Genomic DNA, 13,063 nt, shown 5'->3' on the forward strand with positions numbered 1-13,063 from the left:
GATGAAATTTCAGGATGAACCTATAACCCACTGTAGCCTTTAAAGGCAAACTTAATGTGATCTTCTCCAGACTTTTCGATGTAAAAACTTCATGTACTGAAACATAACATTTCACTCGAAAGTCAGATATCCCTAACTTTTTGTCAGAAGTGTATGATAATCCAGTCAATAGTGGGTAGCAGCAGGCGTCTGAAACTGGGAATAAGTCTGGTAAAAGTAGCCCTCACCAGCCCCAGCAGCCGGCATGATTCATATTTACAAGATGTGTCATTTGTTAAGTTGTCGAGTTTGCTAAGATGTCAAGTGTGAATATTAAAAAAAAAAGACCTTCGGAGTGTTTAAAAATGTTTCAAATATGCATGAGGGCAGAATATTTGTTTGAGTGATGTGCAGTTACTGTAATCCTTGGAGTACAATAATTGGCCTGTTGAGCCATAATACTGTAAACAAGAGACATATTTTGTCTGTTCAGACATAACCAGTGGCTAGAAACAACTGTGCCAATTGGATTAGCAAATGTGCATTGGAAGACAGAGTAGGAAAACACAGGCCTTTGATGGGAACAAACTTACTGTAATGCCCCAAAAGTTTCCACTACCACCACCACTACCATCATCATCAATGCGTGTGTGTGTGTGTGTGTGTGTGTGTGTGTGTGTGTGTGTGTGTTTGTTTGTGTTTGTTTGTGTGTGTGCATGCATGTGTGTGTGTGTGTGTGTGTGTGTGTGTGTATGTGTATGTAAATCTCTCTCTTGCTTAGACATTTTGAACGTTGAGTTAAAGCCATTCCCTTGGGAAATCGATGGATCTGCCATACCTACAATTAGACCATAAACAAAGCTGCTTCTTGAATACACCTTCAACAAACAACAAAAAGCAAAACACACTGAACACTGCATGCTTTGCCAATTACGCTTGTTGCTGGTCTAAGAAAATAGACCTCTGGCACTGACACCAGCTGTAAATGTTCTTTCCGTTTACACAATAAACCACCCTGCTCGCTCGTATCCCACTCCCACCGTACACTGTGGGTATGAGGACTGGCGTGCCTAGTGTGGCACGCCCACTGCCTGTGCCAGGCTCTCCTCTCTCCTGCCTCGGACGCTCCAAGATACGTAATAACGGGAGGGAGCTGGACATCAGCGGCCTGCACGGAGATGTGCATCAACAGAGCATGGCTTTATCATCTTCCCGTGAACAGAGGTGATAGCGTGATAGATATGAGGTGTTGCTACATAGCAGCACGTTTTCATTCGAAACTCAACCCCGGCCTCGACATCTAGAGAGCTGACAGTGGGCTGAAGAACCTTGTGAGTATGAATCACTGGCATATCAACACAATATGTAACAACAACAAAAAACAAGCAACTGTGAAATAATGTATTGTGGAGGTATTTTTTTAATGGCAATGTAATTGACATAATATGGGTCTTTCACGCAAATTGTAAATTAGTATGACCTACTCATTGCAGATCAATGTGAGAGAGAACAGACAGGAAGAATCATTAAAAACCCTCAGCCTGTCAACTTGGGAGCTGTTGAATGAAGGCCAACACTAAAAGGTTGAGTCACTCATTTCCTGTAAACTACAAAAGAAGGAGGTCTTTAAAGACATACCCAATACTTATGGTCTGCTGAAGACACACAGTCAACAGACGAGACATACCACTGCAGTCGATTAGTTACGAATTGCAAGTTGCAAACAATAATTTTAATTTCAGGGTTATTGTCTTCAATTTAACGTGATCCTAGCCGAAAACGCAAAATCTGAGGATACTATTTTCCAATGCATCTAAAAGAGGACTTTTTTTCCTTGCCTAGATTATCCAGATGAACACATTCAAACCAGGCCACAAAGAAAAGGTATGTGCATCATTTCCTGTTATGATAGTCTTGTATTGATTTATTGGGATATGTATGATTTTTTATTGATTTGAACCCAGAGTGGTAAAAAGATAAATAAATAGTTTTGTCAAAATGCCTCTTGCAAGGATGGGTTTGATGAGAATACAGTATGTGTGTAGATATTTCTGTACATCCTGTATGCCAGCGTCTTTTCTTTTTCCTGACATTTTATTGAATACTCCTACCTGGAAGTGTAATTAGAACTAGAGTGCATCTGAAATACAGCAGCTACACGGCATACACAGGGTATACTACATAGTTAATTTATCTCTTCTTCAATGAATCCTTATTCTATTGGTTAGTTCTGTTAGTACACTGTGCCATCATCGTTATCCAAGCTGTTCTCAAAAGTCTTTTTTTCCCTTTAATTATGTTAGCATGCCTTGCTTGAATGCTCGACCTCCTCAGAAAGCTTATGTAGTTTGAACTGCCCAAATTTCAGCCTTCTAAGTCACTTGAGTCACCTGAGAAACTCAACTGAGCCCTAGCACCAGGTCTTGACAGACCTGAATCTGTGTGTAAAAGTAGATCAATATGGAATAAAAGATGAATAGATAACACAGTTACAGTATTTGTAAAGGTATGTCCATGCCTTGGGCAAAATGCCCTATAGAGACTCCCTATAGGACCTTTGGTTCCTCAATGCATACTGACAATAAAAGACTTACTGAACCACTTGGTATAGTTTAGATATAGTATCGTTTTATTATTGGTAGTTTGATTGTATGTCAGGGGTTCTGACAGAAAGATTACACAAAATATGGAATAATTACACATGAGTCTCTGCTGCATTTTTGTCCTATGGATTCCTGTGAATATTTCAAGACCCAATATGCCGCATCTACTTATTGCTAAGGATATACTGTACAATACATGTACACTGTAACTATAAGGTAGGGAAGCACCTACCACCTAGGGAAGACAGAGGAGGGCATTTTTGACCATAAAGCACTATACAGCTTGTACATGTAAAACGTTATCATGACATGTATGGATTCCCGAGAGTCCAAGCTTTCAAAAGGTGTATAATATTATATACTATAGCAATATGGTGCATAAATGATTTACAATGTTGGGGGGATGTGAGGGAGAGGTGTGATGTGGGCGGTACACTGTTTCATTGATGAATGCAGTTTTATGCGAGTGTCTGTAGACATCTGACATGGGTATTTTTTCAGGGCTAAATGAAGGCTTTTGCTCAGCTTATAGCCAGCTTGTTGTGGGAACCATTTTTTACCGCCCTTTTAATGAAGTTAAGAGTTTATTTGCTCACAAACTAACTGGGTCTGTTGAAATTATCCCAGCATTGGAACATACGAATGCTGCACACGCTAGTTTAACAAGTCTCAAATTGAGGCGAAGGAAGGAGCTGTTTAGCTTAAAGGGATATTCCGCCATTTTTGGAAATACGCTCATTTTCCACCTCCCCTCGAGCAAAACAATCGATATTTACCTTGTTCCCGTTCATCCAGCCATTCTGTGAGTCTGGCGATACAACTTTTAGCTTCAGCCTAGCATAGATCATTGAAACGGATTAGACCATTAGCTTCTCGCCTGCTAGCTTCATGTTTAAAAGTGACTAAGACTTCTGGTAATTTTCCCATTTAAAACGTGTCTCCTCTCAAGTTAGAAAGTGCAATAAGACCAACTGAAAATGAAACCTGGCGTTTTTCTAGGCTGATTTGACATGGAACTACACTCTCATCTGGCGTAATAATCAAGGCAACTTGCAGCTACTGGCACTACTACTGCTTGTTGTCTATGGGGACTATTTTCAGATGCTGCGTAAGATATCACTGCGCCTATGGTACGTTTGCAAGTTGCCTTGATTATTAAGCCAGATGAGAGTGTAGTTCCATGTCAAATCAGCCTAGAAAAACGCCAGGTTTCATTTTCAGTTGGTCTTATTGCACTTTCTAACTTGAGAGGAGACACGTTTTAAATGGGAAAATTACCAGAATTCTTAGTCACTTTTAAACATGAAGCTAGCAGGCAAGAAGCTAATGGTCTAATCCGATTCAATAATCTATGCTAGGCTGAAGCTAAAAGTTGTATCGCCAGACTCACAGAATGGCTGGATGAATGGGAACAAGGTAAATATCGATTGTTTTGCTCGAGGGGAGGTGGAAAATGAGCGTATTTCCAAAAATGGCGGAATATCCCTTTAAATCATTCCCTGTGATCTGGAGACGGTCTGTCGGACTTTAATGTCATTACGGGTGTAGCTAATAACCATCAACTCAAATAACATTCAAAGTGATTCAATCAGCTTGTAGCTCACGTCACAGACAGACAGACAGACAGCTCATTGCACTATGAGACCACAGAAAGACAGCCAACTAACAGACAGAACTTGTAAAACTCACTTATTGGATGTGACTTTTCCCTCAAAACGGTCCCAAGTGTCTTTCTGGTCAGTTCTTTTAATGGCCAAAGCAACAGCTTCAATTCATATGTCCAAAGCAATTCAATGACATCAATAAGCAATTTAGTCTAAATAAAAATAAATAAACAATAATAATAATAATGATATATATATTAGTTACAGACTAAATATAATTGAACAAGAACAAACATTTACAAACCACTTTAAGGAGAATTAATTAGTCAGGTGCAAGGAGAGACAGAGATCATTAATACATAGAGATCATTAATACATAGGAAATAACCACTTTCATAATGTCCTTATTAGGACAGTGGTCATTGGAAGGTAACGGTTATCTACTATTTCAGAAAGAAGAACATACTTTATCCTTAAGTCTATCCTCCTTCTGTCATCGGTAGGCTTTGCTTTCATAGTTACGGTAGATAATAACAGAGCACTATTGAAAATGTCTTTGGAGTTGATTGCATAATCATGTTAAAGTTAATGAAATAATTCAGTTGTAGCTGAACATCACATGTTTCCCAGTAAACATATCTGTATGGATCTTTGATAGATCATAATAAAAAATGTTGCCCTAATCCTTTGTTTACAGCCCTCATGGCCTACTTAACTGCATAGTTTTATGAAATCTGGGGAAACTTCATGTAGACCACCATGTAAACCACCATGATGGCCTTCTGAAAAAGGGAGGCATTGAAAAAGGAGATTAGACATTATCCATGCCCTCTCAGTTTTTGAATTAGCTGTCCCTGTTTTGACAAAAACCATGAATTCAGGACAGTTTAAATTGGCGTGCAGTAGCTTCACCAAGTTTGATCAGACAAGATCATACAAGTGAGGCTTGTGCTCAGACAGCTGCAAGCTAACACAATCTCCTGACCACAGGCAAACAGCACCTCCTGTTACACAAAGGGCACAATGACATCAGGCTAAAAAAGCGCCGGATCTTCTTCATATAAACACCTCCACTGGACACTCTCACTATTGCTATCCAGCAAAGTGATTACGCAAGTACTGTAGCTTAGCAGTGACTTGAATGAGTGTTCACATGACTATGGTCAGCCACTAACTCGTCTAATTGGGCCTCTCAACATCCCTCCTCGATCCTCGATGCTCGGTCCTCCCACTAATCTATATCTAACACTGGACAGACTATCCATTCCGCCCCATCATTCTTTATGTAGATCAGTGAGGATGAGGATTGAGGAAGGAAGGGAGGATGTATAAAACACAAATGAGAGGCACCCACTGATTGAGATGCTGCTACCTCCACCAAGGAGGTTACTTTGTTATCACATGGAGCTTAGCATGTAGTCGCTGGAAAAGTTGTGGGTTCCTGGCTTGGACCGTTGTACCGTTGAGCAAGGCACTTAACCCTCTATTGCATGAATTATCACCAATACTTAAAAAAAGTGTTTTAATGTTTTTTTCTTATTTAAAATGGTTTAAATAATGAAAATTGAAAAAAAATTAAAGGGGGGGTAGTTGGTAATTTGTTGCCATATGGCAACAATGCGCAGTCGTGGAAAATGCTATAAAATCCCATTTTTCTTCAAAAACGTACTTTCATTTAATTATAAATGTTTTAAAAATGAATCTAATTAAGCTTACATTAGGTATGCTCTGATACATTGAGTTGTTAACCTAACATAATGCAGATTTAACTGTATTTTGGACAATAAAGTGACTATATCATGGTGATATTGCCATAGTGCAGTCCGCCTTGGAAATATATAGCCTTCCTTTAGGGCCATAACTTAATTGTTGAGATCAAAACCAAAGTTTATATTAAATAATGTCATCATTTAAGTTACTGTATTTAATTTGGATGCCTTTCATTCCCCAAATGTATAGGGTTCTATTGCAGTCAGAGGACATATTCAACTGTAGTGAGGCCGCACCGTCATAGAGACCCCCCCCCCCCCCCCCCCCCTTCAGAGAGTGTGCAAATCCATACTGTACAAACAGAGAGACATAGGTATCATTCACATACACCCCTGACAGACTTCTCCTACCCTCTAAGCCATGCCTAAATCATATTTGGGGTCCCACATTCAAGGGTCAACCTAACCTAGGGTTCTTTATTGCGGTTCATACAACAGGTACACACTGGGCACGCCTTGGATGGCTCCACAGCAAGCCAGCCCACTTCTTACACCATTTATAGTGAGAGGAGAGAAGGGTCACCCCATTTGCCCTTGAACTTTGGGCCTCAGGTGCTAAAGCTGTATAGCCAAAGAGACAGGATGAGTGACTGCAGTCTCTATCTGCTACATACATCAATGTTTTTCTCCTCATTGCAGCATTATAGCTAATCCTGATACTTCTTTGATGGAAAAGAAAACAATGTGCTTTTATGTTCTCAAAAATCCTAAACAAAAATGATGAAAACAGCATGTCTAGCTGACTGTGTAGTGACATATAACACAAAATACATCTTCACCGCTCCAGTCTCTATACTATCTGAACCTCATTCCACAAACAATTTGCAAATTGGTAAACATTTACATTGTCCTAAAAGACTCTAATATGTCTGGTATTAAAAATAAAAGTGTAAATATGTTTTTTTTTACATCAAAATATTGTCAAAAGTTATTTATATTCCCAGAGTATACTAGTACTATGCAATCCTATTGTAATCCTATGATACCATTCATTTGAATGGACATAAAAAGTTCAATATCCGCATGTTGTATAGATGTATAGATGTATTCAATATCCGCATGTTGTTGCCATATGGCAACAAATACATTTTGCCAATTTACAGGAAACTCATTATATATAAAGTTATTTTAATGATAAATGCTTCATGTTTACATACTCCAGATAGTGTTTTCATTTTTTTCTCTCAAAGAAATTATGCCTAAATTCAGAATTTTGACCACCCAAAGGTAGCCCATAGGTGGTGGTGGTCACCTAGGTACCTCTCTGTATAAATAGAAGTATTAACAATATATCCTAGTCATGTGACCTAACAATTATTTTTTTAAATCAAAATTTAAATTCCCTTTTTCAAATATAAATAGTAAAATGTAGGTTTTGTGTTACTGCCAATTAGAAACACTAAGATAAATCATGTGTTGCCATATGGCAACGCCATGCAATAGAGGGTTAACCCCGAGTTGCTCTAGGGCCAATGGCCCTTGTGCCATAATTGACAAATGTAAGTCGCTTTGGATAAAAGTGTCTGTTAAATGATGCATGTCACGTGAGTAAAGAATACTTTGGATAAAAGTGTCTGTTAAATGATGCATGTCACGTGAGTAAAGAATACTTTGGAGCACTGGGACACCGGGATGCTTGTGTTTATTTGTTTTCTAGAATGCGTCTTACATAGTCTTTATTGTCCCATAAGGATATTCTTTTTCACACATGCCATTTACATTCCACAAAAAGACGGCATCTGATGTTAACGTCTGAACACGTGCTGAACACTCGCGCTCAGGTTCTATTACTGCCAGTCACAGTACTAGAGACGTGGGCAGCAGATCTCAAATGTGTTTCAGACTTACAGTAGCCTGACTACAGGCGGGGCTAAAGTTCGGCTGCACCCAGGCTATTTCAGTCTACCTTGGCAAGTGGTTTGAGTGATCAGATCACAATGTGTCTTGGTGATTGTTTGTACTGGAACCACAATGAACCACTCGTGATTGGATCTTCCACAACGCATTCAAAAAACAAACCTAATCTGGGTCTAAGAGTTAAGTAGTCTTGCTTGACCATGAGGTTGACCCTCTGTCTGATCTCAGGGAGTGGTGGTAGCATAGTGGACTATCAGTAGCCTGAAAAACAGCTGTTGGTTTGATTGCTGGCGGCCATCGTAGCCTTGAGCAAGGCACTTCCCCCGGAGTTGCTCTGAGGAGACTGGCCCTGATAATAATTGACATAATATGTCACTTAAATAAAAGCGTTGGCTAAGTGAATGAACAAATAAAATAATCCCAGGACCAATGGCCCAGTGTGTGTGATATTATGATCTTGGTTCGTTCGCAGGCAAGGCGTCTGAGCTTCTTCCTCATCCTCTGCTTCCATTTGGCCAGGGCCCCTCCACCGGGTTCATGCAAGCACTCCATCACCCAGGACCACCTTCTGACCCTCCGAAAACTGGTAAATCCACTCAGCACTGTTCACTCAAGGTCATGACGGCAAGCAGTGCAATTAATACGTTTAAAACAAGTCCTCTTCTATATGGTTAATGGAGAATTGATTCAATGAACGACAGGATGAACATTCTCATACGTGGTCGTGGTCATACTGTTTCAAATCTGAAATGCTGCAATGTCATTCAATTAAATTATGATTTTCCTCTGTGAGCAATTTAAATTGTGCAACATCCTTCTTTCTCATTGCATTTTCTTAGAATCTGAGAGGTTGAATCTGGCATGTCACGCCATTTGTTTGACCCTGGCAGGCATCATCTACTATAAAGTGACAGATGACCAGGCCATATGTGTCCTTATTTTATCTGTACATAATGGCATCCTCTGCTAGGCTGGGTGAAGCCCGCCTGAACTTCCAGAAAATTTGGATTTTGCCCAGCAGCTCAGGCTGGAAACCTGCACATATAGGCCTACTGTATCTCCTCTGTTCCCTGCCAGAACATTTGGCACCAATCAGAAACTAGCTTATCCAAAAGACACACCGGATTGTTGGTCTGATTGGTTGAAGGACTATCCAAGCGATGCCCATTGATCACGCCTCTTGTGCAGTAGAAACAAAGCACAGCCTCCCCATGTTCAATCTTATAAGATTGATCTTAGTATGGCGATAGCAATTGATTCACATAGCCCTGTTTACTCTTCTCCCATAATGTCCCCTTGTCATTGTTATATCATTCTATCATTCTAGATACAATAAGATTTACGTTAGTTCCATTATAAATAACAGAATCAGCACAGACAATAGCTTTCATTAAGTGTTTTTTTTTTTTTAAATTGTCTTCACAGATTCAAAACCAGCTATCAAGTGGCTGCTCAATTAGATATACTTTCATAGAGCGGCAACACATGGTAGGTACTTCATTTCGCTTTCCTGCTCTTAAGAAGAAGAATAAATAAAAGCCAGAATTTCTAAATTGACTAAAATCTGTCTGGTTTTCAGAAGGAGTGTATCTGGAGGCTGATACTACTGTATTTAGAAAGAAATGTAGGGACTGCACTCTTAGTACACTCTAAAATGCCATTTTAACCTTGCGCAACACTAAACCTTCCAGGTAGCGGAGGTAATGATCTCATCCAGAGAATATCCAAGAGAAATAAACATCCAGTCATTCAACTGGAGAAATGTTTTTCTTGCTCTGAGAATTAACGGGGTCAAAGAGAGGGCGGTTGTATTACACCGTGCTAGGGAACTCTCCCAGAACATGCACGTTCTCATTCATCACTGAGATATGAGTAATGAAGTGGCACTCTTATATTTCCACCATGCACAGACATGTGAGGAGAACAAGCATACCTAAGATAATTATTCTAGAAATAGCTCCAAATAACGTTTAATGGATAGTAAAACAATTAACAACATGTATCTGGTCTTACTATGATTAACATTCTGCGTCTTGTGTTCTGTTGCAGAGTGAAGTTTGTTACATCAAAGCTGCATTTCCACGGATCCTGGATCTACTCAAGACCCATTTTCAATATGTCCCAAAATCAGACAACAACGGCTATGTTACAGCCTTGGAAAATGTCATTTATAACATCTACTCCCACAGATGTATTCCTGAAATCAACGAGGAAGAGGAGGTAAAGTCTCTGTTTCCCCATTGCTGATTTGCTGTTACAATGCAATATAATGTAGTCTTTCAATATAATTTGATATTTTCAACATAGTCGATGAAGAATTCTTTTGTGTAATCAATCCGACCATTAAACAGCCTTTTTTGCTTTTCACACATAAAATAATTTAATTCAACGGCCATTCGATCAAGCAGGAGGATACACAGAAGTGAACTCCTTCAATTGGTACAGTAAATGCTTATTGTAGGTTATCAAATCAGGCATGAACCCAAGCGTGTTTGGAACAAGGTTATAGTTGTGGTTACTGACATTTGTTAAGAATGCTTTCAGTAAACATGTTATCTGTTTTGATATAAACCATCTGAAATCGGTTTTAAGTTGAAAAATCTATTAAACGCCAGAAGACATAGGCTAGAACATCATCATCTCAATCATGATATCTGACATTCTAAATGTTGATCAGAATCATTGGCCAGGTTTGCGTAATATAATTCTTGTTGTCCCTCAAATGTGCTTGCTTTGCTTTCATGCTTTCAAATAATGCTTCCCTGGAAGGCTACTTTGGTTAATTTTGAGTTTGTGGAACTATTCACTAATGGTAATAGTGTGACCTGTGTCTACCACAATGAGTTCCTCTGGTCCTCCCACCTGCATATGAAAGAGCTGTCAAATCTGTTTAAGATTAGACCATAACCCCCTCATTCCGATCAGCCTGTTGCTTACCTACAGTAGCTCTTTTTAATTTGAGGAAATGTGTATCAATTCAAATGAGGAGATAATGTGACCAGGATACGATGATCAAGGTGTCAGCCTGTCAAGGCTATGAGGGTAAATGGGTTGTCCTTGTACGACCTTTATCAGCATCTACCCAGTGTGTTCAAAGCTATCGTTTTGACATGTGAGGAACAGACTTGGTGTTACTCTAAGAGTCTATAGTGTGTGTACAAAGCAGTATTTACAAAAGAAGCAGATCTGGGCCAAAGGGTGTAGGGTATCATGTGTGGCAATCTGGTTATGAGCAAGACTCATAACCAGACTTCAAGGAAGCTTTATACGAGAGTTTTCTTGCCCACAGGTCACTTAATAAACTCCAGGGGTCGCAATAGTTCATTGTACGTTATTGAGAAGAGGTAGGAATTAACACCATTAACATTAGAGAAACAAGCTTATACAAATTCCTCTAGAACAGACCATTACTCTGGAACTACAATCCCTGTGTTTAAGAATATCGATGATGTGATAGATGTTAATCGTCAGATGCTAATTTCATCGGATAATGGATGGCTGGTACAGACATGGAGATCCATGTCATGCACTTACATTTAGCAGACAACAGAATTGTGGACGCCATGTTTTGAGATGTTGAGATGCTCATACTGTACCTTACCTTCCACCTTATGTCAGGACAATCCTGAGAAGTTCATGAGTGACTACAATACATCGCCTCAAGAGGGTCTGCAGAAAGCCCACGACGTCCTGTCTATGTACATGAACCTGATGACGGAGAGCAGAGAGCCTTTAAACTGGAGCTGTGAAGAAGAGTATGCAGTGGATGTTCTTGAAACTCATGATGTTCACCACCTCACACAAAGTAAGTGGCTCAACCCATAGCCATTACTGTACATACAAAAACACTTGTTCATAGTACAAGAGTACAAGTGATTAACATGCTTTCCCTCATTGCTGTACATATTTATAGAAGTACTGTAGGTATGAATTCATGCAAGACAAGTTTTGCAGTTAACGTATGTTTTATTCTTGGTAAGTAATGCTCAGTAGGGTATAAATAAATGTATATGAAATACACTAAAACATTTATTTAGCTGTGTCTGTCTCTGCTTGTTTCCTCGCTATCAGATGTGAAAAAAAGGTCAATGTAAAATGAAACATTTGCTAAGGTGTAGCATCTATCTAGATGGATTACTCATTTCTCTCTATGTAATATCACTATCATCACCTCCAGGCACTGCTCGCTGCCACTGTCCCTCCACAGAGGAGTGGCCATCCACTTCAGAAATCTACGCAGCAACAAGCAAACAGACAGACCGGCCTCCATCACAGTTCACAACAGAGACTCTGGAAAGCTCCTCTCAGTCACACGATACTACAACAGCCACATCGTGGTCATCCCAAACAGCTGGCACTGCTGATGACCACACAGACGTTTCGGACTTAAAGGGACAAAAAGGCAGCAGTACATTGCATAGTGATCTGCTCACTGGACCCACATTTAAACCACTGACAGAGTGAGATCTGTATCATGGGGAGAAAAAAAAAAAAAATCACAATCAAGCCCCATATAATCCAGCATTCACAATTGGGCTCTTTTCTCCATAGAAGTGGAAACATCGTTACTGTTTCACTGGCAGTGGTGTAGTGAGCAAGGCCACAGTTTCCTGAGAAGCTATACTGTGACGTTTGGTCGGTCAAGCCATGCTGTTGTCTCCAAAGCCTATTGGAAGATCTGCAGAGACTGCGGATGACCACTTCACCCGGTCTTTGAAACCCTCATGCAAATGTGTAATGTGTATATACAGTATGAGAGAGAGAGAGAGAGAGAGAGAGAGAGAGAGAGAGAGAGAGAGAGAGAGAGATGACCAGATTACTACTCTGGTTTAATTGCTAAAACACCTTTTTTTAAAACCTGCCACCCTTTTCTCAAAACTATAAACTCAAATCCCAAATCTCCAACCTTACCTCAAAACAGTTGTATCTGTGCTCAGAGCCAAACACTGCCTTCAGATCATCTCATAAAGCAATCAAAATGAAAAACACTACTGAGCAGTCATTAGACAATACATAACAAATGGAAAACTCAATACAATACAATACAGTAAGCATTTTGCATCTTGCATCATTTAGCAAATCAAAACAAAGCAAAACAATTTCACAACTCACTGGATTAAACAATTTATTGAGAATAGCGGTTTGTGTTTACAGTCTTGAGAAAGGAGTGAAACGTTACTCTAAACAAATGTGTGTCAGCAATTGTGTTCAGGCAACTGAGAAGTTGGTTCAGATAATGCATGGAGTTTGG

General features: G+C 39.6%; 1 protein-coding gene across 1 annotated transcript; it reads left to right on the forward strand.

Annotated features, from left to right (window-relative positions):
* Positions 1–1,522: 1,522 nt before the first annotated feature.
* csf1a (colony stimulating factor 1a (macrophage)) lies at positions 1,523–12,985 on the forward strand. The gene is made up of 7 exons (XM_062546306.1): positions 1,523–1,562; positions 1,822–1,863; positions 8,285–8,398; positions 9,238–9,300; positions 9,862–10,032; positions 11,431–11,617; positions 11,990–12,985. Exons 2-7 carry the CDS (start codon positions 1,831–1,833, stop codon positions 12,274–12,276), a joined length of 855 nt encoding a protein of 284 aa, XP_062402290.1. The 5' UTR covers positions 1,523–1,562; positions 1,822–1,830; the 3' UTR covers positions 12,277–12,985.
* Positions 12,986–13,063: the final 78 nt, after the last annotated feature.

Source organism: Sardina pilchardus, chromosome 9, assembly GCF_963854185.1.
Source record: "Sardina pilchardus chromosome 9, fSarPil1.1, whole genome shotgun sequence".
NCBI classification, from domain to species: domain Eukaryota; kingdom Metazoa; phylum Chordata; class Actinopteri; order Clupeiformes; family Clupeidae; genus Sardina; species Sardina pilchardus.